Source organism: Squalius cephalus (assembly GCF_949319135.1).
Source record: "Squalius cephalus genome assembly, chromosome: 2".
NCBI lineage: Eukaryota > Metazoa > Chordata > Actinopteri > Cypriniformes > Leuciscidae > Squalius > Squalius cephalus.
Window position 1 is genome coordinate 50,086,585 of NC_137123.1, and position 26,225 is coordinate 50,112,809.

The following is a 26,225-nucleotide window of genomic DNA, read 5'->3' on the forward strand; positions in this document are numbered from 1 at the left end:
CAAACCTTAGATCCCCCAGAAGACATTACCTGCCTCACACTCCATCCAGGGTTTGAAGCATCCTGTCTGAATCCTTTTGTGCTGCAGATAGCATACATGAACTTCAGACAGGAGCATGGCCCTCTCCAAGCCAGCAGACCAGAGTATGTTTTGAGCAAAAATTATTTCACACTGCAATTTAAAGAACCAGCTTTTCTACACCAAAATAGTAAATCCTGTTAAGCAGGTTTTTAAACTCAGTGGTTTCCATATACTTACTATAAAAACAATTTTGGTGTTGTGTAGTACAATAGAATATCAGCCAACAGGACATGCAATATTTACCATTGGAATTGTTTACTATGAAAACATGGTATGATCAAAATGTAATTATGTCCCAATCTCCACCACAGGCAGTTCCGATACACAGCATACAGGCAGGTTGTCCGCTGGGCGTACGGAATACTAGGCAGGGACATTAGGAAAGCCATACCTTCGTGTGTTGTGTCAGCAATAAGGAGGCAGTTTGCAGAGGGACAAACATACAAAGGTTTCCAGTGGCCCCGCTTGGAAGACGATTAATAAATCCATAGTGAAACAAACTGTACTGGTAAAATTGATCTTTTATTACATGTTAAAGCGTGAGTGTCGTGCGAGATGGAGGCTGACTGCCTCATCCTTGGCAACCTTCTGAAGGGAAGTGGTGAGGGGGGGCGGGGCAGCAGAGGACAAGACAGCACTGCTTTCTTGTAGGGCCTGTGGTGACTTTGAGTATTCCTCTACCAGAGAGACCATAAGATTTGTTGCGTATCCTTGAGGAGAGAAATGTTTAGAACACATTTAGTAACATGGTTGACCCACATAAAAAAGATATTGAAAAACTAAGTGAATCTACTAACTGTAAGATGTTTTCTCCTTGATGGGGTGGACTACCCAGCCACCTTTCCGAAACCGTGGGTAGCGAACGGCGTAGCGTGCCTCACCCTCACTGGTTCGAGCTACATCTCTGTTGCCATTACTATTGTAATGTAGGGCCGCCAAGAGAAGTCTGTAGGAGATAAGTAGATAGAACATTAGGCCTCCAAAGCTAACCCAATGCAGTGAAATGCAACAGAAATACATGACATTAATGTTTTCAGTTCAAATGGGTCTAAGACAATGACTCATCTTTGCAATTATTTTTTTTGCAAACAATATGTAATGCTGTTATCAATCAATAACATTTTGGTCTGCTATACAAGACTGCATTAGTTTTTAGCCATATTTATTTTGTCATCATTTACCTGCAACAAAAGTATTGCAATATCCTGAAATTGAAAATAAATGCCTAATTTTATTAGTATTGATACTTTTAAGTGATAACACTACCTGCTGTACATCCCAAGAAAAGAAAAGCCAGTGTGTTTGGGAGCAAAGTGCAGAATGAGGGAATGGTAGGCCTCCAGGGAGAATGTCTGATGCTGAGGTGACAATTGTCGAATATCCTTTACCAGTGCTTTCCTGGCAGCTACACTCTCCAGTTTAGTGGCTGCTGGTGATCCTAAATAAAACATATTCTGTCATATAGTCTGTCGCATTTCATAACACAAGTAATTATTAGTACACATGGGGTTACGTATTGATAAAACCAAACTAAACTTGACAAGCACTGAAAAAAGTTTAGCCTCAAAACATTTGACATCTTTTAACATAGGCTACTATGTTGTACCTGGTTCCAGCCACTCCTTGTTTCTTGCCTCTCCTTCCAATGGTGGATGTGCGCAGCTGGTAAATGCAGGAGTGCTGTGTTCATGTATGTCCTGTACATGATTTATCATACTCTGCCATTTTGCCTGCATCTCATCTGGATCTCCTGTAGGAGTGGAAGCTGCGGTCCAGTATGGTTGATAATGGCTGGCCTCCACAGCTTCAGATCCTCACAGTCCCTCTCTTTTGCAGCACATCCAGTGCTTTCTGTACACCTGTTCCAGAGCAGAGCAAACTAATTATTAGGAAAGTGAATTTAACTACAAAAAACAAGTCTATTATATAGAACTACCAACATCACAATACATACTTTTCCCAATATGCCAGACATCAAAGAAATGCCTTGTTCCTTCTGAACACATTTTCTCACGTACCCACTTGGCCACCTAAAACAAAGAAGACACAAATTGATTTTATAGAATTTAGAACTTATTTTGAGTGATACTGTGCATGTCAATGCTGTTCAGCTTTAGATCTCTCCTAGCATCATTACCTGCCGATTTCTGTCTGTTATCAGAGCAGACACTTGCATGTCTTGGTCCATCAGGAACATGCATACTCCGCTTTAGACCCTCTAGCTCACACCAAGAGCTGCTTGGGACTTCTGAGCTCTGTAAAACCAACAGATTATTACTGAACAGTAACAGTAATATCAGTAACTAAATCAGACGCAAGATTTCTATGTGACATCAACTTACTTTGACAAGTTGAACATCCAAAACTTTTTTAATTCGATCCTCAATCAAGGAGTAGCTACCATATTTGGCACAGTGTCCAGGAGAATCTGATCTAAGAACGTCAAAAACAGTTACATTTAGAGGTTAATGCAAAAACACACTGACCTGTTATACATCAGTGACGTGAGCTGGACCATTCTACCTGCAGTCACCAGACAGGATCAATCCACCCCCAGTCTCCTTCAACTCCCTGATGATCCCCCTCTGCTCATTCCTCCAGGCCTGCACGATGGTAGGGATAGTGTAATAGCGCTGATGGCGGAAAAAAGTGCCGGGACTTATGCACTGCAGTCCAAACAGCTTCAGCATCCTGATTGTCTGAGTAGCCATGCAACCTGAGAAGTGGATGGCACCGCTGAGTAAAAGGTTGCAGGCAGGCATGTTTCGATGCACCTTCTCTTGGTTTTGCCAGTAACGCTCATAACCACAAGTTCCGCAGCCCTGAAAGATGAGAGAAGATTCAAGACTCAAGCAGCTTTAAGATGAGGCAGTGAAATACCTGTATAGTTAAGACACAAATAATGAATATACATACTGTACATTTACAGACTATAATTCAGCTCCTCACAGACAGTTGACAAATAAGACATTACCTGCTTGACTTTTATGAAGGTTCCTTCCGGGTGCATTGTGTGTCCCTGGGTTTCCCCACAGCATGCAGGACAAACCGTGAACAAAGACAGCAACTGCTTCTGGCAAACAATGAACTTGTCAACAGCACTGAAAACAAGAAAAGGAAAAAACACATTAATTCTGACTATGACATTTTTTTATACACAATCAGAAAGAGTTTCCATTAATAAAAAGGTTTTTACTTTGGGTCACTGAGAGATTCCAGCTCTTCTGGTTCCTCCTCAGAGGACTTGCTCAACATCTCCTCCCCTGGACTCCATGACATATCACCAGAAAGGTTGATGGTATCAGAAAATGACCATTCATCATCACTTTGTTCAGGACTGGCCAGTGGAGTTGATCTGCGATGCTCAAACCTTTCGGTTTGAGTCCCCACATCCACCATCTGAGGCTTTACCTGAACAGCTTAGATGAAAGAGATTCATCTTAATAATTGTTCACCATTGTACATTCATTGGCAACAACACATGCACTATCTAATGCATCCCAGTACAAAATACATTTTTCTAACATTATGAAGTTAATAATTTTTAATGTTTACTGTCTGAAAAGTGTAAATTACAAAATAGTAACCATGGAGATCATTAAAAATTTTGACATGTAATCCTTATTTGTGATTGTATATGGCATGTATGGTGAATGCTAGATATAAGCTAACTACCTAATGAACGATGTAAACATCTTATGTTGCACTGTGATCCACGATGGACCACTACTGGCTCAGGGTCCGTTGTAGAGATGTCTCCATCTCCATCATCTTCAGGATCTGAAGTGGCAGTTGCACCCGCCCCGCCTTTGCTGGCAGCACTCTCTCCCAAAATCTGAAAACAAAATCACAACTTTGAACTTTAAAAAATGTAGTCCTTTCATGAAAATCCCCCATTCATGCATTATTTAAAAGACCGCTAATCTTTTCAAAATCTTTTCAAAGTAGTCCCGAGCTGCATTCCCTCGCATGTGCCCTGTTGATACCAGCTTCACAGAGAGAGTGAGCCCCGGTCGCGCGCGTGCACTCTCTCTCTCTTCGGATGCCAGCCTTACTTGGATACGTTTTGGAGACGGTGAAGTCTTGTTTACACTTTTTGCTCCGAAGAGAGAGAGTGCGCGCACGCGCGACAGGGGCTCTCTCTCTCTGTTCGTTCTTAGAGTTACACATGCACACTGTCACAAGCCAAGCGCAGCAGTTAATCTATTACTCACCGATCAAATAAAGCTTTGGCGGGACAAAAATTCACTTTGGCGGGCGCTAAACCAAGTTCAATGCAGGAAAATTCATGTAGTAGGCTAACGTTACATGAACCTGCATGCACTCGCACAAATGCGACCACATAAAATTTTAACTCGCACATTCTCAGAAAATGGTCGCAGTCTGGAACCCTGTCTTATTAGTTCAATAAAATAAGTGTCAGGAGGCTCATGTGCAGCCTCACGGGGTGTAACAAGAGTAAGCTGATGGCAGCTAACGTTAGCAGCTAGGCGGGCTTTCGTGCCTTCATGGTGCTAACGTTAACTTCTCAAACTAAGTCATGCCAAGACTAATCCATTATAACATCAAGAAAAATACATTTGCAGAAATTACATGCAGAGCTACATTTCGATGCAACAATTTGTATAACGTATTATAAGACTTACTGTGCAAAGCTCACGTTTTCGGCGCGCAGATTCTCTGCTAGTGCTAACGGACTCTTCACTCCTGCCAGATTTTGCTGGTGGACTTGCATGCACCGATGGGACAGCTCCATTTGCCAGCCTAACCCACTCTCTTCGTTGAAATCCCATGCGAAATTCCATAAGATCTCCTTGGTTGTAGTTGTCCGGTGTGAAGTGTTTTTCACATACCACCGTGTGTCTTGTCACCGAGGAGGCAGCGAAATTGCTTCTCTTTGCCTGGACGAAACGTATCCAAGCACGGAAATCTTTGTGTTTCTTGTTTGGAAATCGGTGGACCCGATGGCCAGACAAGTTGGAGTTGTTGCATCCAAAACAAACACAAGAATTCACCATTGTGACAACTCAAACGTACTATATAATAACGATAACGACAAGCTCTCTTTTCTGTTACCACCTCTCAGACTACGTAAACCCACACTGAGAACCAGGTCCAGGGCAGCAGCGCCCCCGCCTATGTTTGCCTGTCGTTACGTCATATGACGCGTTCTCTGGAAAAGGGCGGTTTTTTGAAGCCTAGCTTAGAATAGGTACAATTTTTTCTTAATTTCTGCCCGTGGGTGTTGTAAAACATGTATTCTTATGTATGTCTTTTTGAATTGACATTTTCATACAAGATTCTGTATAAATGAAGCTATAAAATTAAATTGAAAGATGGCCTTTAATTGGTTCCTTTAGGTGTTTGATTAGGGTTGGAGATGAATTGTGCAGGACAGTCGATCAGCAGGAGCAGGATTGGGCACCCCTGATCTAGATTAATGGAAAGATCACAGAATGATTGTCACTGTTTGTCATGTTTTACAGCATCCTACGCATTTTCGGTACAAGCCTGATGCGGATCAGTTCTGCCTTTGTACCGCTGTGCACGTGGCACAACGTCCCTGGAGTCGTTCCACCTGTACCTGAATCGCTTCGTACCAGGTTTGCATTACACAAAAATAATGTGCATTGTTTGTGTGTGCACACTCAGTGTTTTTCTTGGTGATCACTTCTGTCTTTGTTTTTAGGTACAAGTGTACGTGCTCGAAGGGCTGGTGCAGTGGAACGAAGCATGTGGAGTCGCTGCTGTTGGGAAAACATCTGCTATGGCGGCCATATGCTGCTGTACCTGAACGTCCTGAGCGAACAGCTTCTGGGCTTCAGGATGGTTCAGGACTATACCAGCCTGGGCGAATACACAGGTATTGTGGTCATGCACATACTACTTATGTGTAGCAGCTGTATTTCACCCATGTGTTGTTAAAACATCTGCATTGTGCACTCTGTTTTTCTATAGGAGAGCTCACTGGTGTGGAATACCTGTATTTCAAATCCAGTAGAGCTCTTGAGGTAGACTTTGCCGATCCTGACACCCCAGATAGGGGTTTGAGGATTTGAGCTTCGATGTTCCTGTTGAATTTATGGAGCTCACCTGAAATACCCTGCAGTCCACTCACCAACAGACGGCGGCCCTACAACCTCCTGGTCTGTCATCATCCGAGATAGGTCCAGCAGAGTCTTCCTTGCCTGAGACAGCCACTCGGAGCCAGGTAAATAAATACCCATTAGCAATCAACAAAGAGGTTTTATTGGGTGATCATTTTGATATTTCATTTAAGGGGTTATTTTTCAATAATGAATGGCTAGCTGTAGATTATTTTGCATATATCACTGCTACATACATACATGAAATATTATGTTACTTTGATATTGGAGAATGATATTGCTGTGATAATATAGATGTGTAATAATTTCTTTTGATGCCCAGGTGGAAAGTTTGGGACCAGATGGCCAAGCTGGGTATCAGCATGTCGTCAAGCTATCAGGGCTTTGTCACACAGGACAAGGTAGATGAGATTGTTGCTCTGTGGGACAGCCTATCAAAGCATGTCAAGGGCCCTCTCATCTACCCGCCTCACCACCATGACAGAGTGCTGAAGGGCAGGTTAAAGGTCAGCCTCTCTGAAACCAGTGTGACCCCAGGCATCGAAAGTCTGAAGCGGTACGTTTCCAAATTAACCCATTATTTTGGAGCATTCGTATGTTTCAAGACAGTATCATGGCATAGTTTTCTTGCAGATTATGTCTTTTCTTTGCACTTTAAGTTACTTTTTTATTACCTTAAAATAATGTTTCCATAATCGTTTCAGTGTTTCATCAACTCGTAACAGGGTGAACGGCACTTCTGCATTCGCTTTGCGACCCTCTATCGGCTATAACCGCACTATGCAATATTGCCAGATCGGGTAGCGGATCTGTAGTTCGAATGAGACATAAGAAACTACAAATTTGACTTGCTTTACAGCATGCATTACTATAGCCGATAGGTGGAGCCTATATAAAAAATAGCTGTTTATGATGTCGCAGTACATCATACTTTCATAAAATCATGCAACATACTCTACCTTGTCTGTGGACATTGTTATTTCCAAAGTCGGTGCTGGATATACAAATAGCGTGCGTGCAACAGTAAGCTAAATTATTTACGATAACGGTAATGGACAGTTCCGCTTCCAACCTGTAGGGGGACCAAAGAGGAAAAGTGCTTTGGTGTTGCTTTAATTGGAGCTCTCTATTTCTTGGAGAGAGCTAGATTATTAGTTGATGAACTATATACACTATTAGTTGTATCTCACAACATTAGTGTTATTCAGTTGTTTGTTCCATATTCTTCAAATAATCAGATTAATACTGCTTTCTCCCTTTCTCACTTCCCAGATGCTTCCTTGGTGAAGGAAGTGGGCCAGCTCAGTGGCCCAATGCAAGTCGTCTGGTTGAGGCCATCTGCCTGGCTCTCTGCCGCATTTACCCTGCTGGTCAGACTATCGCCAGAGTCAAAGTAAACCGGTGAGCTGCCATACTCCAGGCCTAAATACGTCCAGCCGTTTTCTGCTCCCTTGGTGGCCTCTGAACACTTACCACCCATGCTGTCAAAACTTAAACAACCAGTCCAGCATCTGCACTCAGCCTTTGTGTTCGCCATCAATAAAGATGCATCTGGACTGGCAAGACCGCATGTTTGAGGCCATCCTTCAACACAAGGGTTGACGCGTAGAAAGACAAAACCCAGAACAGTACCTTTGCCAAAAACTAAAGAGTTTGGCCACAGCCAGTTCCGGGGTGTCCATTTTTGTGCAAAGGCCTCTGGGAAGACTGTGGGGCAGTGGATGGAGGAAATTAAGAAAGGATAGGGTGCTAAACAATAATGCATTTATACATTTGTATAAATAAGTTTGTTTAGTAAAATAAATAATCATACATTGATAATCATTAATAATAAATAATTCATTTTGTATAAATATGTTTTAGTTAATATTTGTTCATAAAAAAAAAAAAAATTTCCCTGTTACAAACCCGTTTTTAAGATGCTCGTTGAGAAAGGGGTCAGCAACATAAAAGGAGACGCGAGTGGGCCCACACAATCAACGAGAACGTGCTTGAATGGTTCGCCGACTGCAGGAATAGGACAGAGAGGAGCAAGCGATACCACCTGATTAGGTTTTCCACTGACCTGACAAATATTGCATGTTTTACAGTGCTTCGCGACATCAGATTTCAACCCTGGCCAGAAAAAAATGTTGGAGCACCCGGTTATAGGTCTTAGTTATCCCAAGGTGTCCAGACCAAGATGGTCATGGGCCAGACTTAAAACATGTGGTCGAAATTTCAAAGGCACCACAATTGGAATGCACTGCATTCCAATCTTCCCGCTGCTCAGGATTTAGCGATCTACTCCACTTACGCATGAGCACAGTATCGTTCCAGTAAAACTGTTGATTACGCAGCGACGTTGTGTCATTTTCAGCACTCGCACGACATTTGTTTACTGATGAATAATTTCTCTGAGCTTCAGAGTTTCACGCAAGATGGGCAAATCAAAGCAAGATCAAAGCAAAAGGATGAACTCAAAGTCATTTTAGGCGCGTCTGAAGATTCAGAAAGAATATAATTTTTCAAAATCTTTGAAAAGACAGAATCGCAGAGAGTATTACTTTCTTGAATGTCATGCTTCGCTTGTTGTCGTGTTGCAACAGCACTAAACACATCTGGCAACTTTTTAGCAAGTACATCAGCCTGCGAATCATTACACGGAACAATCACTTGCACTACCGGCATTACCTTACATCCAGCTATGTCATTTCCCATGATAAAATCAACACCTTTCACAGATAAAGAGGGACGAACTGCAACCTCAAAACACCCAGATGCCAAATCAGAAGAGACGTATATGCAATGAAGAGGCACGGGCACAAAACCCATTTCAATACCCTGCACAATCGCACTGGTATTACATGCCGAGTCAGCACAAAAATCCAAAATATCTGATAATATAAAGGACTGAGACCCTCCTGTATCACGGAGGATTCTTATAGGCTTTCGACTTTCGACCTTATCAGTTCACGACACAAATCTATCGAACATGAAAGGCTGAAAACAGCTATCCGGTGTCGCAGGAGAAACCGAGAACAATGGAGACAAAGTTTTCACTAAAACAAAACCTCGAAGCTGAAAAGATGAGGACTCTTGTCGCTCTTGTTTCCGTTTTAGAGTATGACACTCAGCCATCATATGTCCCATTTTGTGACAATAACCGCATTCTCTATTAGACTTCGGACTGGTAGGAACCCATTTATTTTTTGAATCAGAAAGATTTTCATTTTCTTTTGGTGAGGGACCCCCAGAATCAGACGGACGCTTAAAAAACACCGTTTTGTGCATTAATGTGTACTCGTCAGCTAACACAGCAGCCTGTTGTACCGTGCTGACTTTTTGTTCATTTAAGTACAACGCAGTACGTCCTGGAACACAGTTTTTAAATTCTTCAAATCAGCAAAAGTTCTCGCAAAGAATTTTAGTCAGTTACCTTGCACGCTTTGATCCACAGATCAAATAAAATGCCCTTTTCGCGAACAAACTCGTCATAAGTTTAAAACGTGGCCGTCTTCGTGGTACGAAATCGCTGTCGATAATGCTCAGGCACCAATTCATATGCCCGTAGAATTGCAGTTTTCACGGCACCATACTGCACACTTTCCTCTAACGAGAGAGATGCACACACCTCTTGCGTCTTACCCGATAGTTGTAACATTAGTGCCCAAACCTCGTTTGGCCATCTTAAAGCAACAGCAACTCGTTCAAAAGCTTGAAAATACGCTTCAACTTCCTTCTCACGGAAGGGTGGAACGATAGAGATGTTTTTAGCCACATCAAAATGTGTCGAAAACGGCGCTACTACAGACTCAGATGCAGTACCAGCCGAGACATAATTAATACTCGAATTTGATGGACCAGCCGGTGTCTCAGAATTACCCTTTAAACTAGATGTTTTAAAAGTAGATTTTTTAGGTACCTCTGGTGCAGCCTGCAACTCTTAACTCCCGCAGTCACACTTTTGTATCTGCATCAATTCGATACATTTCGATCTGATGCTTCAAATCATCTTGTCTCGCCTGAGCTCTATCCTGAGTCTCCAATTGTAACCGTGCTAAACATAACTTTAAATGTGAATCTGAACGAAATACCGGTGATGCCTCTGTAGAAAGTGAAAGAGGTTCAAATTTAGGCATTGAAAAAGACGGACCTACCTCCGCACCAACCCCAATCAATGGAGTCACTGGATCACCAATCGACACACTTAAGGGAGGACTTCCTGCAGCCGGTGCCGCCAACTCCGCTGCTGCAGCAGGAACAGTCTCCATAGAAGGAAATACCCCTTATTAATCAAACTAGCCACTAAACAAGTTGCTAACACTGAGTAAAGAAGAGTTAAAAGCTTTAGTTTTTAGTTGAGCAATAAGAAACAAATCATTATTCCGACATGTCTCTAATACTTCAACACTAGGTTGGATCTATAAATTGATTTAACTCAAACGTTGCCATCTTTAAAAGAAAAGAAAAGACCAACGTATAGGCAATAAGGATAATCCAACGCACTCCGGACCTACTTACTTAACCATCAATCTAACTATAACCTAACTAGTCTTCAGAGGGTACCGATTAAGAGATTGCTCTCTCCCCCGGAATACCTCCAAAAACAACAAACTAAAATAATAAAGAAAAACAATAAACAGCAAACCGTCGTCAGGACTGGCGCTTAACACAGCCCTGCTGGCTTACTCTTTCTAACCAGAGAATACGTAGGATCACCCCCAATCTGCTCCACAGAATCTAATTAGATCAATCAAATGAATCAATCAACTTAAAAAAAAAAAAATCGGGACAAAATCCCGGACGAGCCCCCATTTATATTACGAACCCCTGTTTTTAAGATGCTCGTTGAGAAAGGGGTCAGCAACATAAAAGGAGACGCGAGGCAAAGAGCAATTTAAACATTTATTATAAGACTAATAAATGATTGCACAAACTCACATCTCTCATTCCCCACTCCACATGTAAAAATAACACTTAAAGGGGTAGTTCACCCAAAAATGAAAATTATGTCATTAATGACTCACCCTCATGTCGTTCCAAGCCCGTAAGACCTCCGTTCATCTTCGTAACACAGTTTAAGATATTTTAGATTTAGTCCGAGAGCTTTCTGTCCCTCCATTGAAAATGTATGTACGGTATACTGTCCATGTCCAGAAAGGTAATAAAGATATCATCAAAGTAGTCCATGTGACATCAGTGGGTTTGTTAGAATTTTTTGAAGTATCGAAAATACATTTTGGTCCAAAAATAACAAAAACTACGACTTTATTCAGCATTGTATTCTCTTCCGGGTCTGTTGTCAATCCGCGTTCACGACTCCGCAGTGACGCTGCTGACGTAAGACGCTGTAAACAAAACAATCTTGTTTGCAATCCTGCACACTTACCCACCATTTTAAAAAATATAGCAATACAAAAATACAAACAACGTAGAATAGCTTGAATACAGCGTGCGTCTCCCTCAGACTGTAAACGAAGCTCGGGCGCACCAGATAACACGTCAGCAGCGTCTTACGTCAGCAGCGTCACTGCGGATTCGTGAACGCGGATTGACAACAGTTTATCGAGCGTTTTCAGCTTTGGGCCAATCAGCAGCTCGGATTATCGGCCATTTGTCGAGCGTTTGACTTAGCAACCATTAACAAACTGGACCTGACACCTATGCCTGACACACGTGTGTTTTTCATCAAGTGAGTAAAACAAAAATAAATAGAATATTACGAATGTATTGATATAACATTGTCTTCCCAGAGTACTTTTACAATGTACTGATATGGAATTTGTCGATGTATTATTACGTCTTGCCGTCAATCGTTGGCTTTGATATTTAAAAGATAGTTAATTAGCTGGTTATGCTAATTATCGAGTAACTAGCATTATCGAATAATTTGTGAACGTCAACGTCAGGCGTCCTGTTTACACATTTAAACCATATTTACACTTCGAATTTCGACTCCAAACTGTAGTAACTACATCTACAGCAGGGATGGGCAACTTCGGTCCTGGAGGGCCACTGTCCTACAGAGTTTAGCTTCAACCCTAATCAAACACACCTGAACAAGCTAATCAAGGTCCTCAGGATTACTAGAAAATTACAGGCAGGTGATTTTTTCAGGGTTGGAGCTAAACTCTGTAGGACAGTGGCCCTCCAAGACCGAAGTTGCCCATCCCTGATCTACAGGGTCTAAGGAAGATAACCAGGTAGTCTGATCAAAGATTAAATACATTTTGAGAGATCGCTAGCATGTAATGTAATGTAATGCATTGCATTGGAAATTAATGGGACTGTAGCTAGGATGCTACAGTTTAATTACAACATGTGACAATCTCTGAAAACAAAATTAAATTATGAAAAAAACATACAGTTAGTATCTTTAGACCCTTAAGATTATAATATCACCACGTGAAATCAAAATATAAAGTAAGTGTATGTTTTATGCATTAACAATAAGCTTGTTTGTTTAATGGCTGCCAATGCATAGGGGGCTAACCCTGGGGTCATTATTTACCTGTTGTGTCACGTTATGTTAATTTGTTAACGTTAATATTTCAATAGTGAATGTGTAGTACTAGTATATATCATTAATCTTATGTGTGATATTCCTGTTAATATGGCAATTAACATGTAGTTAAACCTGTAATGCTCACTTCAATGCTTGATTAATGCTGTGCTGTGTCATTTCTTGTCATTGTAGAGATGGATTTTGCAAAGTTAAAAATGACGGCCTCGCAGCAGCTTCTCCTGCGGGCCTCTAATGAGGCGGTGGCCTTCATCGCCCTCTAAGGGGCCACGCGGGACCGCCGCTGCTGCGAGGGCCAAGAAGCCGGAGGAGGTGGAGAAGGAGGCCCAAGCCCACGTCGTCTCCAAGGGCGGTGACCCTGGTAACCACATGCTGGTGCTGGGCTGCCACAGCATCCAGTTTGGGAAGTGCCAGGGTCAAACGTTCCGTTGGCTCCTGGAGAACGACGTGGGCTACACCACGCAGTTAGTTGCCAGCCACCAGCGGGAGCGGGAGAAAAGTGCCTCCGACAGCCCCCTCATGGCCAACAAGGATGCACTCGCCCGGTACTCGTGCGCCCACCCTGCTTTTATGGAGCAGCTGCGGTACCACCGGGTGCACGAGGAGGCCCGGGCTCACGCCACTCAGCCCGGGTGTGAGGGCGAGGCGCTTGTTGGCTTTGGGGACTACACCTGAAGGACCTGTATGATTCAATGGAGAAGAAGCACCAGACGTAAGTCCTGTTGTGGTGAAGGGCAGTGGACTGTTGACAGGGTGCTGTGACTTGTTGATATGCGTGTTAATCTTTGATCATTGTCTTGCAGCTTTGTCAAGTGGCTACGGCGGAAGACACCGCAGCCTGGGACCTCAATGGACGCCGCCAGGAAGTACATCCTGGGCCGAGACAAGGAGCGGTCGGCAGAGGCGGCTGCTACCCCCCCACCTCCCAGCAGCAGCAGCAGCAGCAGCAGCAGCAGCACCACCAGCGGCCCCAGCAAGGCCGCTGCTTCCACCGCGCAAGCCGATCGCTCCCATGTTCTCGGCCCTACTGGGAAGGCGTCCAATGGCCCCAGGTTCAATGCAGTTCCAGGTAGATCTCTTTCTTTCTCTTTAACACAACAGAGGTTCAGTGTACAGGATTAACTAACCATTGCCCAACCGCCCTCCCCCACAGCGGTGTCTACATCCGTCAGAGACCAGCGCCCCTCGGTTCCGCCGCCGCCCCCCACCACAGAGGTGACGGACGAGGAACTGGTCCAGATGGCCACTGACATTGAAACGGGTAACTGGCACCACACTGGACGTGTCACACTGTAACATTTGCCTTCAATATATATTCTTCTGTCAGTATTTTTGTATTAACTGTAATGGTTTCTTTTACTGGTCGCTACAGCTGATGCTTGAAGGACAAAGGTAGGTTTGGCAGGTAATGTAGCCGTCTTTGTCGGTGGTAGATGTGCCATCCTCACTAGCGTAGTGATAATGTAGATTTGATTAAACACCTTCACATGTCTACTTCCCTTGGCCCTGCTGCATCTCTTAACATTCAGCTTGTAGCACTAAACCATCTGCCCTATCACTGGCATGCTGCACGTCATCTAATCACTGGCATGCTGCACATCATCTAATCACTGGCATGCTGCACGTCATCTAATCACTATCATTGTGACTATCTAATGACTATCATTGTACTGATGCCATTTTGTTGTGTGTGAATGTGTCTGAAGCTCACGTACAGGTCCTTCAGACGCTCCCGCTGGTGGTGAGGCCTCCATCTCCACCTCCTCCGGCATTGTCCGTGGAAGAGCAGGAGTGGATCGGCCGGGCGCTGTTTAAGACAGACAGCGAGGGGAGGACCAAACTCACCAGACCTCAAGCTGTGGTGGGACCCCCCTCAGCCCCGGCCGAGTTACACTCAGCCACCCGCCTTACCGGCTGCCTTCTTCGAGTGTCGGCTGTTCCTCTGGACGCCCCTGCGTCTGTGGGGGGTCCGGCCGACATGCTGTAATAGGGCCCTCACGAAGTGTGGGCTCTACAGAACCATCCGGAGGGTCATGGACATCGACGGCTGGTACTTGATGGCCACCGAGTACCTGGAGTGCTGTCGGTGTAAGAGGAAGGTAGCTGCCTGGTCGCAGGAGGTCGTGGGTCAGCTGGGAGAGGGGCATCGCACACTCTTCCCGGCAATCCTCACCTACAAGTAAGTAGCTGTCTGAACACTGTCGACTGTCTGTGTGTGGCTCTTCTGTAACACATGATGTGATGTGCTTCTCTGTAGGCTTGCCTGCGACCGGCGGGTAATCATCCAGCTGCGTGAGCGTACTCGGGGGAACAGCGCCACGCAGCTGTACAAAAAACTCTGTGAGGCACACACAGAGGCCTGGATGCGGCGGTCCATACACTACCTCAGCGTCATGGAGCCCTTCACGTTGTGAGGTGTCGTGCGCATGTTCACCCCACCACCGCAACCGCAACCGCCACCCGTGCCTCAGTACGCGTGGCTGTTACTGGTGTACTGCCACGACATCCTCTCCTGCCTGGAGGACGTGAAGGCCCGGGTCACCTCCGTCTTTGGGACGGTCCTGAAGATGGATTCGACCAAGAAGGTAAATGTGGTGCTATGTATATTATGCTCTGGCTATGTGCGTGCAGCCTTACTGAGATGCTTTGTTCTTTCAAACAGGTGACCCGGAAGCTCGCCGGTGCCGCCGCCCAGACCGCAGCGTGGTCAACGAACGTTGGCAACGAGCACGGACAGGTGCTTATGTCCGTGCTCACGGACACCGAGGGTGCCGGCCTGTTGTCCATGGCTGCGGGGTTAATGCGCCGGTATCGGGACGCTGGGGTGGAGCCGCCTCAGCTCCTCTACGTTGACCGGGACTGTTGTTCGTCCCGCAGGGGATCCAAGACAGCTGACATGTTCAGGAAGTGGGACAAGCTGGTGGTCCGGCTGGACATCTGGCACCTGATGCGGCGCTTCGTGTCAGGTGTCACCACGAGAGCCACCAGCTGTACAAGCCCTTCCTGCAGCAGCTGTCTTCGTGCATCTTCCTGTGGGACCCAGAGGACGCGGCCCGGTTGCTCAACGCCAAGAGGACGCTTGAGGCGCAGGGGATGACTTCTCGTCCGACGCCTGGAGTGTGGAGGCACGTCAGCCGCAGGGATATGGCTCTCCATTGCCGTCGCCACACGCGTGGAGTGGCGGAGATGGCGCGGCTGATCGGTGACCTCCTGAAAACCTTCGGCGGTGCCAACAGACGAGACACCGTGGGGATTCCCCTGCTGGACCTAGACCGTATCCAGGCGATCTGGACGGAGCAGCGGCGCCACCTCCGGTGCATCCAGAACCCGCCGGGCGTGGAGCTGTACACCGTGACGGGCAGGCTGACCAGGGGGGGGGGGGATCAGCCTGCCGGTGTACCGTTGTGCACGAGGCTCCACGTCCCTAGAGTCGTTCCACCTGCACCTCAACCGCTTCATTCCAGGTAGACCACATGTTTCACTGTCGTGTCAATCTTTAACTGTCATCGACTCATTGTCATTCACATTGTGTGCACTGAATAAACTGCTAAACGCATCTGTGTTCCTCCTGTTCAGGAGAAAGTGCCAATTTATTTACCTTTATTTTACCAGGAAATAATCCCATTGAGATTCAGAATCTCTTTTTCAAGGGAGTCCTGGCCAAGACGGCAGAATAATAGTTCCATTTTAAAAATACATATACAAACATTTAACAGAAAAAGACATTTTGGCAATTTAAACATCATCTCAACATATTCACCAGCAGCACTCAGTAACATCACATGTGCATTTAGTACTCAAATAGTTCTTTATCCTCATTTTAAATTGTGTCATTGTCGGTAAATAGTCAAATTTTAGCTTATTCTGCAATTTATACCAGGAAAAAGGTGCAAAAACTTTAAAAGCACTTTCACCTAAGACAGTTCGCGTTCGTGGGATATCATACATGATTTGCCCATATGATCTAAGATTACACTTCCTGGTAGTGACTTTTGGAGTCAGAAGAGAACATAAGTAAGGAGGCAGTTTACCAAGTATGGCCTTAAAGGAGACCCTGACATTCCGGACGCGGGGGGGGACGTTCCCCCACGCGTTGCGGATGACGAGCTCGCCGACGGCCAGCAGGAGGTGGAGGACCTCACCCTCCACGTGCCTGGTGAGTTCCCAGCTCCTCAGACGGACCCGCGGTCAGGGCAACCGGCTGACGCACCCGCACCCGAGCCATCCCGTCCGACCAGTCCCCCCGAGCCCACACCCCACTCCCCCAGCTGGTCCTCACCAGAGCCTCAGCAGGCTGCTGAGGTAAGCACGCCACCTCTTTGCAGTCTGTGACTGCAGTGCATCTCACATCACCAAAAACTGCGCTCTGTTCCATCCAACTGACTTAATGTTTTCCGTCTCTGCTTGTGTGTCTGCAGGACTACAGAGGACCAGATGACCAGCCCGGGTACCTGGCCGTGGTCCAGTTGGCCACGGCCTTGGTGGGGTTGCGTCACGACCCGGCCTTGTCCGAGGGGAGAGTAGATGAGCTTATCAGGCTCTACGAGGCCCTGTCACCATATGACAGGGCCCGAGTAGTTTACCCTCCCCGCTACAGGGACGCGGTAAGGCTATGCTTCCATCATACATTTCCCTGATGTACACACAAGCTGCTTTATGTAATGTTGCTCATTATCATGCTCATATCTGTCATTGTTTTTGTCCATTGTCTGCAGCTGCCTGGTCGAACAGACCTTTGGACCTGCCAGCAGTCCCAGCGCAAGCCGGCTGGTAGAGGCAGTATGCCCCAGCTCTGCCGCTTGATCCCCTCGGGCACCCGTGTGCACGGTGCCCGGGGGTCGTGGTGGGACAGCATACTGCTTCGGTACCAGCACATCCGGGACCTTGTGCTGGGCCACCAGAGGCTGATGGCTCGGGCGGCCATACAGCTCTATGAGCTGAACTGCAGGACCCTCTCGCTGTGGTATGTTTGATGCTTTGGGCAGTGTTATGGTAATGACATGCTTGAATGACATGCTCTCAAAATTGTACATGTAACTAAAATACTACGTTGAAATCCGTTCTCAGGTTCACCAGGACGCAGCGGGAGAAGGAGAGGACTGTGCTAGCTTCAGGCGTTGCAGCAGAGGGACGACCACCAGCGGCAGCGGGTTCGGCGGCAGGAGGTCTTGCAGCAAAACGTCAAGCCGTTTTCTGCTCCCTTGGTGGCCTCTGAACACTTACCACCTATGCTGTCAAAACTTAAACAACCAGTCCAACATGTGCACTCAGCCTTTGTGTTCGCCATCAATGAGGATGCACCTGGACTGGCAAGACCGCATGTATGAGGCCATCCTTCAGCACAAGGGATGACTGATGTAGAAAGACAAAACCAAGAACACAGGGTACCCCCAGGATCCTCCAACTTAAATTCAAGGCTTTTTAAGACCTTTTTAATACCATTTCAAATTAAATTCAATGCCAACTTCGTACCAATTCCGACAGAAGTATGAGGGGAAAATGTCAAATCTGTATACATTTTAAACCCTAAAAAATAATTATGTACAAGTAGACTACTTGAATTAAATACATTTTATGTAAATTATCAGTCATATAAAATACATACGCAGCAGCGTTGTAGCGTGCACGTGTGTAGGCCAATGTTAATTTTGGCAGCCATTTTTGATTTAGTCTTACTCTTCATCTTCAGACGAAAATGCTTATTGGTCTTAGTCACATTTGAGTCATTCTGCCTTTCATAGTTTTAGTTGACGAAATGCGTTTGCATTTTTTGTCAACTTTTAATCATTACATTTAGTCAAACTGCAGTTACTTTAATTTTGGTAGCTATTTTATATGTAGTCTTTAGACAGAAAATGTCATAATTATTCTCTCTAGGCCAATTCGATTAAGCTTATGAGAAATTAAAATTAAACTAACAGGCTGTATTGACATTGCACTCTTTAGCAGTAGCACTTGTGCAATTCTACATATCCCTTTTCCTTAGTTCTCCAATTTTTTTAGAGTGCCGTACCCCCTCTCTTCCACGACTGCAGTCACATTAATAAAAATATGATATTAAAATCACCAGTAGGTTGCGGTAACTCATTGTCTTTGTCAAAGCCACAGATTGTTGCAAAATAGAGCAATAAGCCTAACAATACTGTTTAAAATGTATTACATCACTTAATGTTACCCTTTTTTTTTTTTTACTGTTGTATAAAATCAATGTCACATTTGAAATCGTGTGGATAGTCAGGAAACATTGCATTCTTGCTCGCATAATGATCAACATTAAAAACACTGCTGTATATCAGCCTGCATTTTGATCGTAGATTTAGTCGCACAAACAGCGCAAGCGGCTCATGACAGATCTTCTCAAATGAAGATCGCTGAACTCCAGCTTGTCTGTGTTTTCAGATCATCCGCACTTCTTCAACAATGTAGAGAGAGCGCGCGTGGATGGCTGTGGCCAGATACTACTGAAAAGACCGGGTAGAAAACATGTTCCTTTAACAGAAAAGCTCTGATTAGTAACCATCGTAACGGGTGCGCACACTTTCGCGCGTTCTTCTATGATGTGAAGCGCGAGGTGCACTCAACGTTACGCGACTAATTTTTAATTAGTCTACATTAGTAACAGTTAATTTTGTTACGGTATGAATTTAATCATAGAAAAGGCAAAAAAAAATTAAGACCTTTGTAAAGAAATCCAAGACTTTGTATACCAAATTCAAGGCTTTTAAGGCCTTAATTTGAGATTAGCAAATTTAAGACTTTTTCAATGCTTTTAAGACCCCGCGGGTACCCTGAGAACAGTACCTTTGCCAAAAATGTGGACACCCAAAAACTAAAGAGTTTGGCCACAGCCAGTTCCGGGGTGCCCATTTTTGTGCAAAGGCCTCTGGGAAGACTGTGGGGCAGTGGATGGAGGAAATTAAGAAAGGATAGGGTGCTAAACAATAATGCATATATATAAATTTATTACATTTGTATAATTACGTTTTTGTAAAATAAATAAATATACATTGATAATCATTAATAATAAATAATTCATTTTGTATAAATATGTTTTAGTTAATATTTGTTCATAAATAGTTTTTTTTCCTGTTACGAACCCCTGTTTTTAACCCTCTGGGGTCTGGGGTGTTTTTGGGGTCCTTGAGATGTTCTGACATGCCCTGACATTTGTGCTTTTTTCAGTTGCTTATAAACATATTAATGGCAAAAAAAAATTACACACTATTTAGCACAAACAGGGCTACCATAATATGTGAGCAACAAGAATGTACATGTCTGCATTTTTGAGAGAATAATGTTTATGCGTGGTTATTGAAAAAACTAAAAACTAAAGTTTCTGAAATAAGGCCACAAAACACATACTAAATATGTGGCAATAAGACTTTTGACTAATGGATTTCATCGCCTAGTGTTTTTTCTTCAAAATGATATGAAAATCATCCTGCCTAATCATCCACAAAAAAACGATACATTGATTTTAGTTTTGTGAAACACTTTTAGTTTGGAAAGCCAATATGCGGATGGGGCGTAAACGCTCCAACAGCATCATGCATATGTAGTAGTTCACACCTGGTGAGACTACGTCCCTGCATACTTAATGAGCCATTCATTCAGGTGACGTGTCACCTATAGCTAACTTAAATATACAAGCTTCATAAAAATGATCATTCTAGGAGAAAATTTCAGATGGCATTTAGAGGCTTTTGCATCTAAACTCTTCATATATACACACACACATATATATATGCATGCACATACATACTTTATAATCTTTTCAAAACTAGTCAACGTCTTTCAAAACTAAAGTATACATTTTATCATATGTATTTCAAAGTAAAGGATTCATTAGTTAGTTGATGACTTTATTTTTGACAAAACACATACAGTATATATTCCTCATCTCAGTATAGCAATAGAGTTTGCTAAAAGCTGTTCATTCAATACAGCAGTATTTGAAAATCGATCATATTTTGTAAAATTACATTTATATTTGCATTTATGTCAAAACCTAGACACTTTTAAACATCAAAAGGACATTTATTAATATGTATTCGTGTCAAAATGACAAATAAACAGATTTTCCTATTCAATTTTGCATGGAAACGCTTCCAAGACGCTTGCGTGTCGCGTGAAAAATAGGCGTCGGTTCTATTTCTAGAATGCACGCGTTTTCCACGCGGCTCGTGCCGCGCCTGAGACGCGCGTCTCACAGGCAGTATGCAAACTCTAAACTGTTAACATGGATGGGAGCCGAAATAAAAACGGACACGCCACGCAGCTGAGACGCTTACGCCACGCATCCAGTGTTTCACCGGCCTTATCCAGCGGATGTGGGCGTTTCACAGGTTTGTATGGATCGCCTCACATTTGCGTTTGAATAGCGCGGTCTCCGTAGGCGGAGTCACATTAAAACTTAATTAGCTGAGATGAGAACGACTGACATCTCTCTCTTTACATACATATTATATAAACTGTGAATATTTTTTTTTTATAAAAATTACTTCATTTGAAAGAAGATAATTCAAGCTTCATGCCTGTGTGACTGTATGCCTGTTTGACTGAGTATTCGCTGAGTTACAGTTCATTTTCGGACGCGTTTCAGAATTGACTTCACTGACGGAGAGTAGGCAGAACTCGCATCATGTTTATTTTTCTTTATTTGGAGAAAAGCACAACACTTTGTTTTTATTATGAGCATACACAAAAAAAATACACACTAAACAGGATCGATTGATGTATAACACAAGCATATAAGATAAAAATTAATATTTTTTTTTTATTATTTTTTTGCACTCATACGAAAAAAAACGAGCCTATCGCGCCGGCGCGATAGCCGACCTCAGGGGGTTAAGATGCTCGTTGAGAAAGGGGTCAGCAACATAAAAGGAGACGCGAGTGGGCCCACACAATCAACGAGAAAGCGCTTGAATGGTTCGCCGACTGCAGGAATAGGACAGAGAGGAGCAAGCGGTACCACCTGATTAGGTTTTCCACTGACCTGACAAATATGGCATGTTTTACAGTGCTTCGCGACATCAGATTTCAACCCTGGCCAGAAAAAATGTTGGAGCACCCGGTTATAGGTCTTAGTTATCCCAAGGTGTCCAGACCAAGGATGGTCATGGGCCAGACTTAAAACATGTGGTCGAAATTTTAAAGGCACCACAATTTGATCCACCGCATTCCAATCGCACAACATTTTTTTTAATGATGAATAATTTCTCTGAGCTTCAATCAGAGTTTCACGCGAGGCGGCAGGGCTCCAGACTAACTTTTTTTATTAGGAGCGCTGTAGCCCCTGACTTTAAATTTTAGGAGCGCAAGCAGAAAATGTAGGGTCACACCTTAAATCACCTTGGAATGCAATTATTCATATTTTCCCCCCACATAACTGTATTACTGACAAATCCTTTGATAATAAATAGATTTAACGTACAGAAATTACAATGTGCTGTTTTATTTTAATTTCGCAGGGCTCCAGACTAACATTTAAGGGTAGAAGCACTAAGTTCTACAGAAAGTATTTGGTAGCACTGTGGGATGACAAAGCACTGAGGTTAATCTGAGGTGTATAGATAAAGTTAACTTTAATTATTATCATTCATAATGTCTTAATATTAATTCAAAAGCAAAATGAGTGACAAAATAGCTATTTGGGAGTGAAAATAGCGTCCTCTATGTTTACAATGGTAATTTAATCTTTTTTTTTTTTTTTTGTATTTTGAGTTTTCCTACTTCTTGAAACTTTTAGTTTTATAAATGGGGACAATCTTTAAAAGGATGAACAAAAAATGTTTTGGTCAACACATTAAAAATAACATGTAAAATATGATATTATAGTTTTCAAGTGCTGGAAAAAGATATGTGTAGGCTACTGTTATAACCCTAGTTACAGTTAGTGTTACTACATTAAATCCATGGTGAATGCTGCTGATCTGTGGACCTAAAGCCTTCTATAACTTGTTCGTTCATGGCACGATGTTTCTCCTGGTTTCCACGTCAGTGCTGTTTGATCTGATATGGTTTATAACAGAATTCTGCGTCGAATCTGAATGTTTCTCACTGGATCTCGCAGCAATGTTATTAATTCTGTCGCGAACTCAATGGATTTCTTCACTGGATCTCAACGATGTAACGGTGTTGCGTGATCGAGATCCGCCCGCGACTGGCGAGGTTCTAACTATTAAACTGTCTGTGAAGCAGAAATAAGTAACAGAGTTTTTTCCACATTCATTTTGTTTTCATTTATTAACATGTCACGGCATACTCTATGCTTGAGGCTGAGATTGTGTCTAACTAGCGTATTCTGTTTAAACTGCAAAGTGCCTGCAGTGTCTGCAAACTTCGTGTTCCCCGCAGTTCTGGGGTAGCGACTGCAACATTCGCAGTTCATTAAGTTTGTCTCCTTACAGTACCTCAACCAGCTGAATTCTCTCAGCCAGTCTTCCCGAAAATAGTGGGTTCGGGACTTTATCACCTCACAAACCTCTGACTCTGAATCATCATCCGACTGTGTCTGTGACATTGATATTTGTCTCCGTTAGTCTGTTTCCTTCCCACAGACGTTTACGCGGTCGCGCTCTCGATTATCTCTAGGACCCTCCCCCTCCACACATTAGCCAGTTACAGTGGCCATTCCCTATTCTTCTCACACTCATCATCATTGGCCTGCTACACATTCCGGATTCATTGACGCGCCCCTTCCACGTTTAACATTAAAAAAATTACTGGTCGCACATGTGCGACTGGATGTAAAATTCAGTCGCACTCTCAAATTTTGGTCGCAGCAGTCTGGAGCCCTGGACGGGCAAATCAGCAGCAAGATCAAAGCAAAAGAATGAACTCAAAGTCATTTTAGACGCGTCTGAAGATTCAGAAAGAACATCATTTTTCAAAATCTTTGAAAAGACAGAATCGCAGAGAGTATTACTTTCTTGAATGTCATGATTCGTTTGTGCTCGCGTTGCAACAGCACTAAACACGTCTGGCAACTTTTTAGCAAGTACATCAGCCTGCGAATCATTACACGGAACATCAATTACCTTTTTTATCGGCATTACCTTACCTCCAGCTATGTCATTTCCCATGATAAAATCAACACCTTTCACAGGTAAAGAGGGACAAACTGCAACCTCAAAACACCCAGATGCCAAATCAGAAGAGACGTATATGCGATGAAGAGGAACGGGCACAAAACCTATTTCAATACCCTGCACAATCGCGCTGGTATTACACGCCGAGTCAGCACAAAAATCCAAAATATCTGATAATATAAAGGACTGAGACCCTTCTGTATCAGGGAGGATTCTTGCAGGTTTTCGACTTTCGACCTTGTCAGTTAACGACACAAATCCATTGAACATGAAAGGCTGAAAACAGCTATCAGGTGTCACAGGAGAAACCGAGAACGACGGAGACAAAGTTTTCACTAAAACAGAACCTCGAGGCTGAAAAGATAAGGACTCTTGTCGCTCTTGTTTCCATTTTAGAGTACGACACTCAGCCATCATATGTCCCATTTTGTGACAATAACCGCATTTTCTATTACACTTCGGACTGGTAGGAACCGATTTATTTTTTGAATCAGAAAGATTTTCATTTTCTTTTGGTGAGGGACCCCCAGAATCAGACAGACACAGTTTTGTGCATTAATGCGTACTCGTCAGCTAACACAGCAGCCTGTTGTACCGTGCTGACTTTTTGTTCGTTTAAGTACAACACAGTACGTTCTGGAACACAGTTTTTAAATTCTTCAATCAGCAAAAGTTCTCGCAAAGAATTTTAGTCAGTTATCTTGCACGCTTTGATCCACAGATCAAATAAAATGCCCTTTTCGCGAACAAACCTGACACAAGTTTGAGACGTGGCCTTCTCCGTGGTACGAAATCGGTGTCGATAATGCTCAGGCACCAATTCATATGCCCGTAGAATTGCAGTTTTCACGGCACCATACTGCACACTTTCCTCTAAAGAGAGAGATGCATACACCTCTTGCGCCTTACCCGATAGTTGTAACATTAGTGCCCAAACCTCGTTTGGCCATCTTAAAGCAACAGCAACTCGTTCAAAAGCTTGAAAATACGCTTCAACTTCCTTCTCACGGAAGGGTGGAACGATAGAGATGTTTTTAGCCACATCAAAATGTGTCGAAAACGGCGCTACTACAGACTCAGATGCAGTACCAGCCGAGACATAATTAATACTCGAATTTGATGGACCAGCCGGCGTCTCAGAATTACCCTTTAAACTAGATGTTTTAAAAGTAGATTTTTTAGGTACCTCTGGTGCAGCCTGCAACTCTTAACTCCCGCAGTCACACTTTTGTATCTGCATCAATTCGATACATTTCAATCTGATGCTTCAAATCATCTTGTCTCGCCTGAGCTCTATCCTGAGTCTCCAATTGTAACCGTGCTAAACATAACTTTAAATGTGAATCTGAACGAAATACCGGTGATGCCTCTGTAGAAAGTGAAAGAGGTTCAAATTTAGGCACTGAAAAAGACGGATCAAACTAGCCATCGTTGCCATCTTTAACCCTCTGAGGTCGACAAACGCGCGGGCGCGTTTTGCTGGATTTTCTCCACATTGTAGCACTATAAACTTAAATTACTCAGTCATTTATAGTCATACAGAAAAAAGAAATATAAAAAAGGAATCTGTGATATTTCTCCTTTTGTATGTGTCTACTTACAATCAAACCAAAACATTGTGCTTTTGTAAAATAAAGAAAATAAACAGGGTGTGCGTTCTGCCTCTCCGTCGCGGTGAACTTTTTTTTCTTGAGCACGTCTATAAACTGAAACAAAACTCAGCGAATACTTGTCACACATTTATGAGCCATATACCTTTATAAAACATTTAAGTGTGTACTTTTAAATGATCGGATTCAAAACGAAAACAAATATTCTCTGTTTAAGTAATTTGTATAAAACCAACAAGATGTCCAGCTTCTCAAACGCTTCCTAATTATTTTTAATTCGGCCACGCCCACTCGCGCAAAAGAGATTCACATGCAAATCTCCACATGGAACGCGGACTCTCATTACCTCAACAACAAAACACTTCACTTTTCGTCGAGTTTGAAAGACGTGCCTGAGCTTACATTGGATTTAGGCTACCTCAGAAGAAGAAGAACGCGATTTGAAGACAAGAAAGATAAGGTAAGAAATTCTTACATATTAGTTTGTTATTGTTGCATAAATGTCACGTTGCAGTTGAACTGTTGCTAGATATATGGGGAATATTATAATATTTAGACCCGTGTTTACTGTTACTGTGTTTGTGGATATCTGCTCAAACGTAGATATGTATATGGTAACCATAATGTTTTATATTTGAGCGCGATCGCGTTTGACTATCATATTTTTGATAGCGATCGCGTTTGAATGTACTGTATCATATTTTGGATGAAAGCAAAACGCACCAAACGGCTTCATGTTTTTATTATTATCTCATTTCATATCATCATAATGGATGGAAACATTCAGTGAATTTTAAAAAGGAATTTTAAAAAGCAATTTTAACCAGAA

At 43.3% G+C, this 26,225-nt stretch overlaps 2 protein-coding genes across 2 annotated transcripts; one reads left to right on the plus strand and one right to left on the minus strand.

The window, feature by feature from the left end:
- Positions 1-322: 322 nt before the first annotated feature.
- LOC307145414 (uncharacterized protein) lies at positions 323-4,520 on the minus strand. The gene is made up of 11 exons (XM_079848520.1): positions 3,757-4,520; positions 3,278-3,500; positions 3,056-3,182; positions 2,605-2,903; positions 2,424-2,514; positions 2,219-2,336; positions 2,036-2,111; positions 1,688-1,940; positions 1,348-1,519; positions 879-1,027; positions 323-791 (listed from the first exon to the last, which is right to left on the minus strand). Exons 2-7 carry the CDS (start codon positions 3,478-3,480, stop codon positions 2,092-2,094), a joined length of 858 nt encoding a protein of 285 aa, XP_079704646.1. The 5' UTR covers positions 3,481-3,500; positions 3,757-4,520; the 3' UTR covers positions 323-791; positions 879-1,027; positions 1,348-1,519; positions 1,688-1,940; positions 2,036-2,091.
- A 10,436-nt stretch (positions 4,521-14,956) lies between these two features.
- LOC307149420 (uncharacterized protein) lies at positions 14,957-15,790 on the plus strand (the record flags this gene model as incomplete). Its single annotated transcript, XM_079855723.1, has 2 exons — positions 14,957-15,278; positions 15,356-15,790. The coding sequence occupies exons 1-2, from the start codon at positions 15,120-15,122 to the stop codon at positions 15,788-15,790; spliced, it is 594 nt and encodes a 197-aa protein (XP_079711849.1). The 5' UTR covers positions 14,957-15,119.
- Between the last annotated feature and the right edge of the window lie 10,435 nt (positions 15,791-26,225).

Bases quoted from the DNA above. Each gene is read 5' to 3' on its own strand.
- LOC307145414 (XM_079848520.1), bottom strand. From the start codon at position 3,480: ATGGTGGATGTGGGGACTCAAACCGAAAGGTTTGAGCATCGCAGATCA. The intron at 2,904-3,055 runs GTAATGTCTTAT...CTCATCTTTCAG, and splicing joins CCTTCATAAAAGTCAAGCAG to GGCTGCGGAACTTGTGGTTA. The intron at 2,515-2,604 runs GTAGAATGGTCC...TGACGTTCTTAG, and splicing joins ATCCTGTCTGGTGACTGCAG to ATCAGATTCTCCTGGACACT.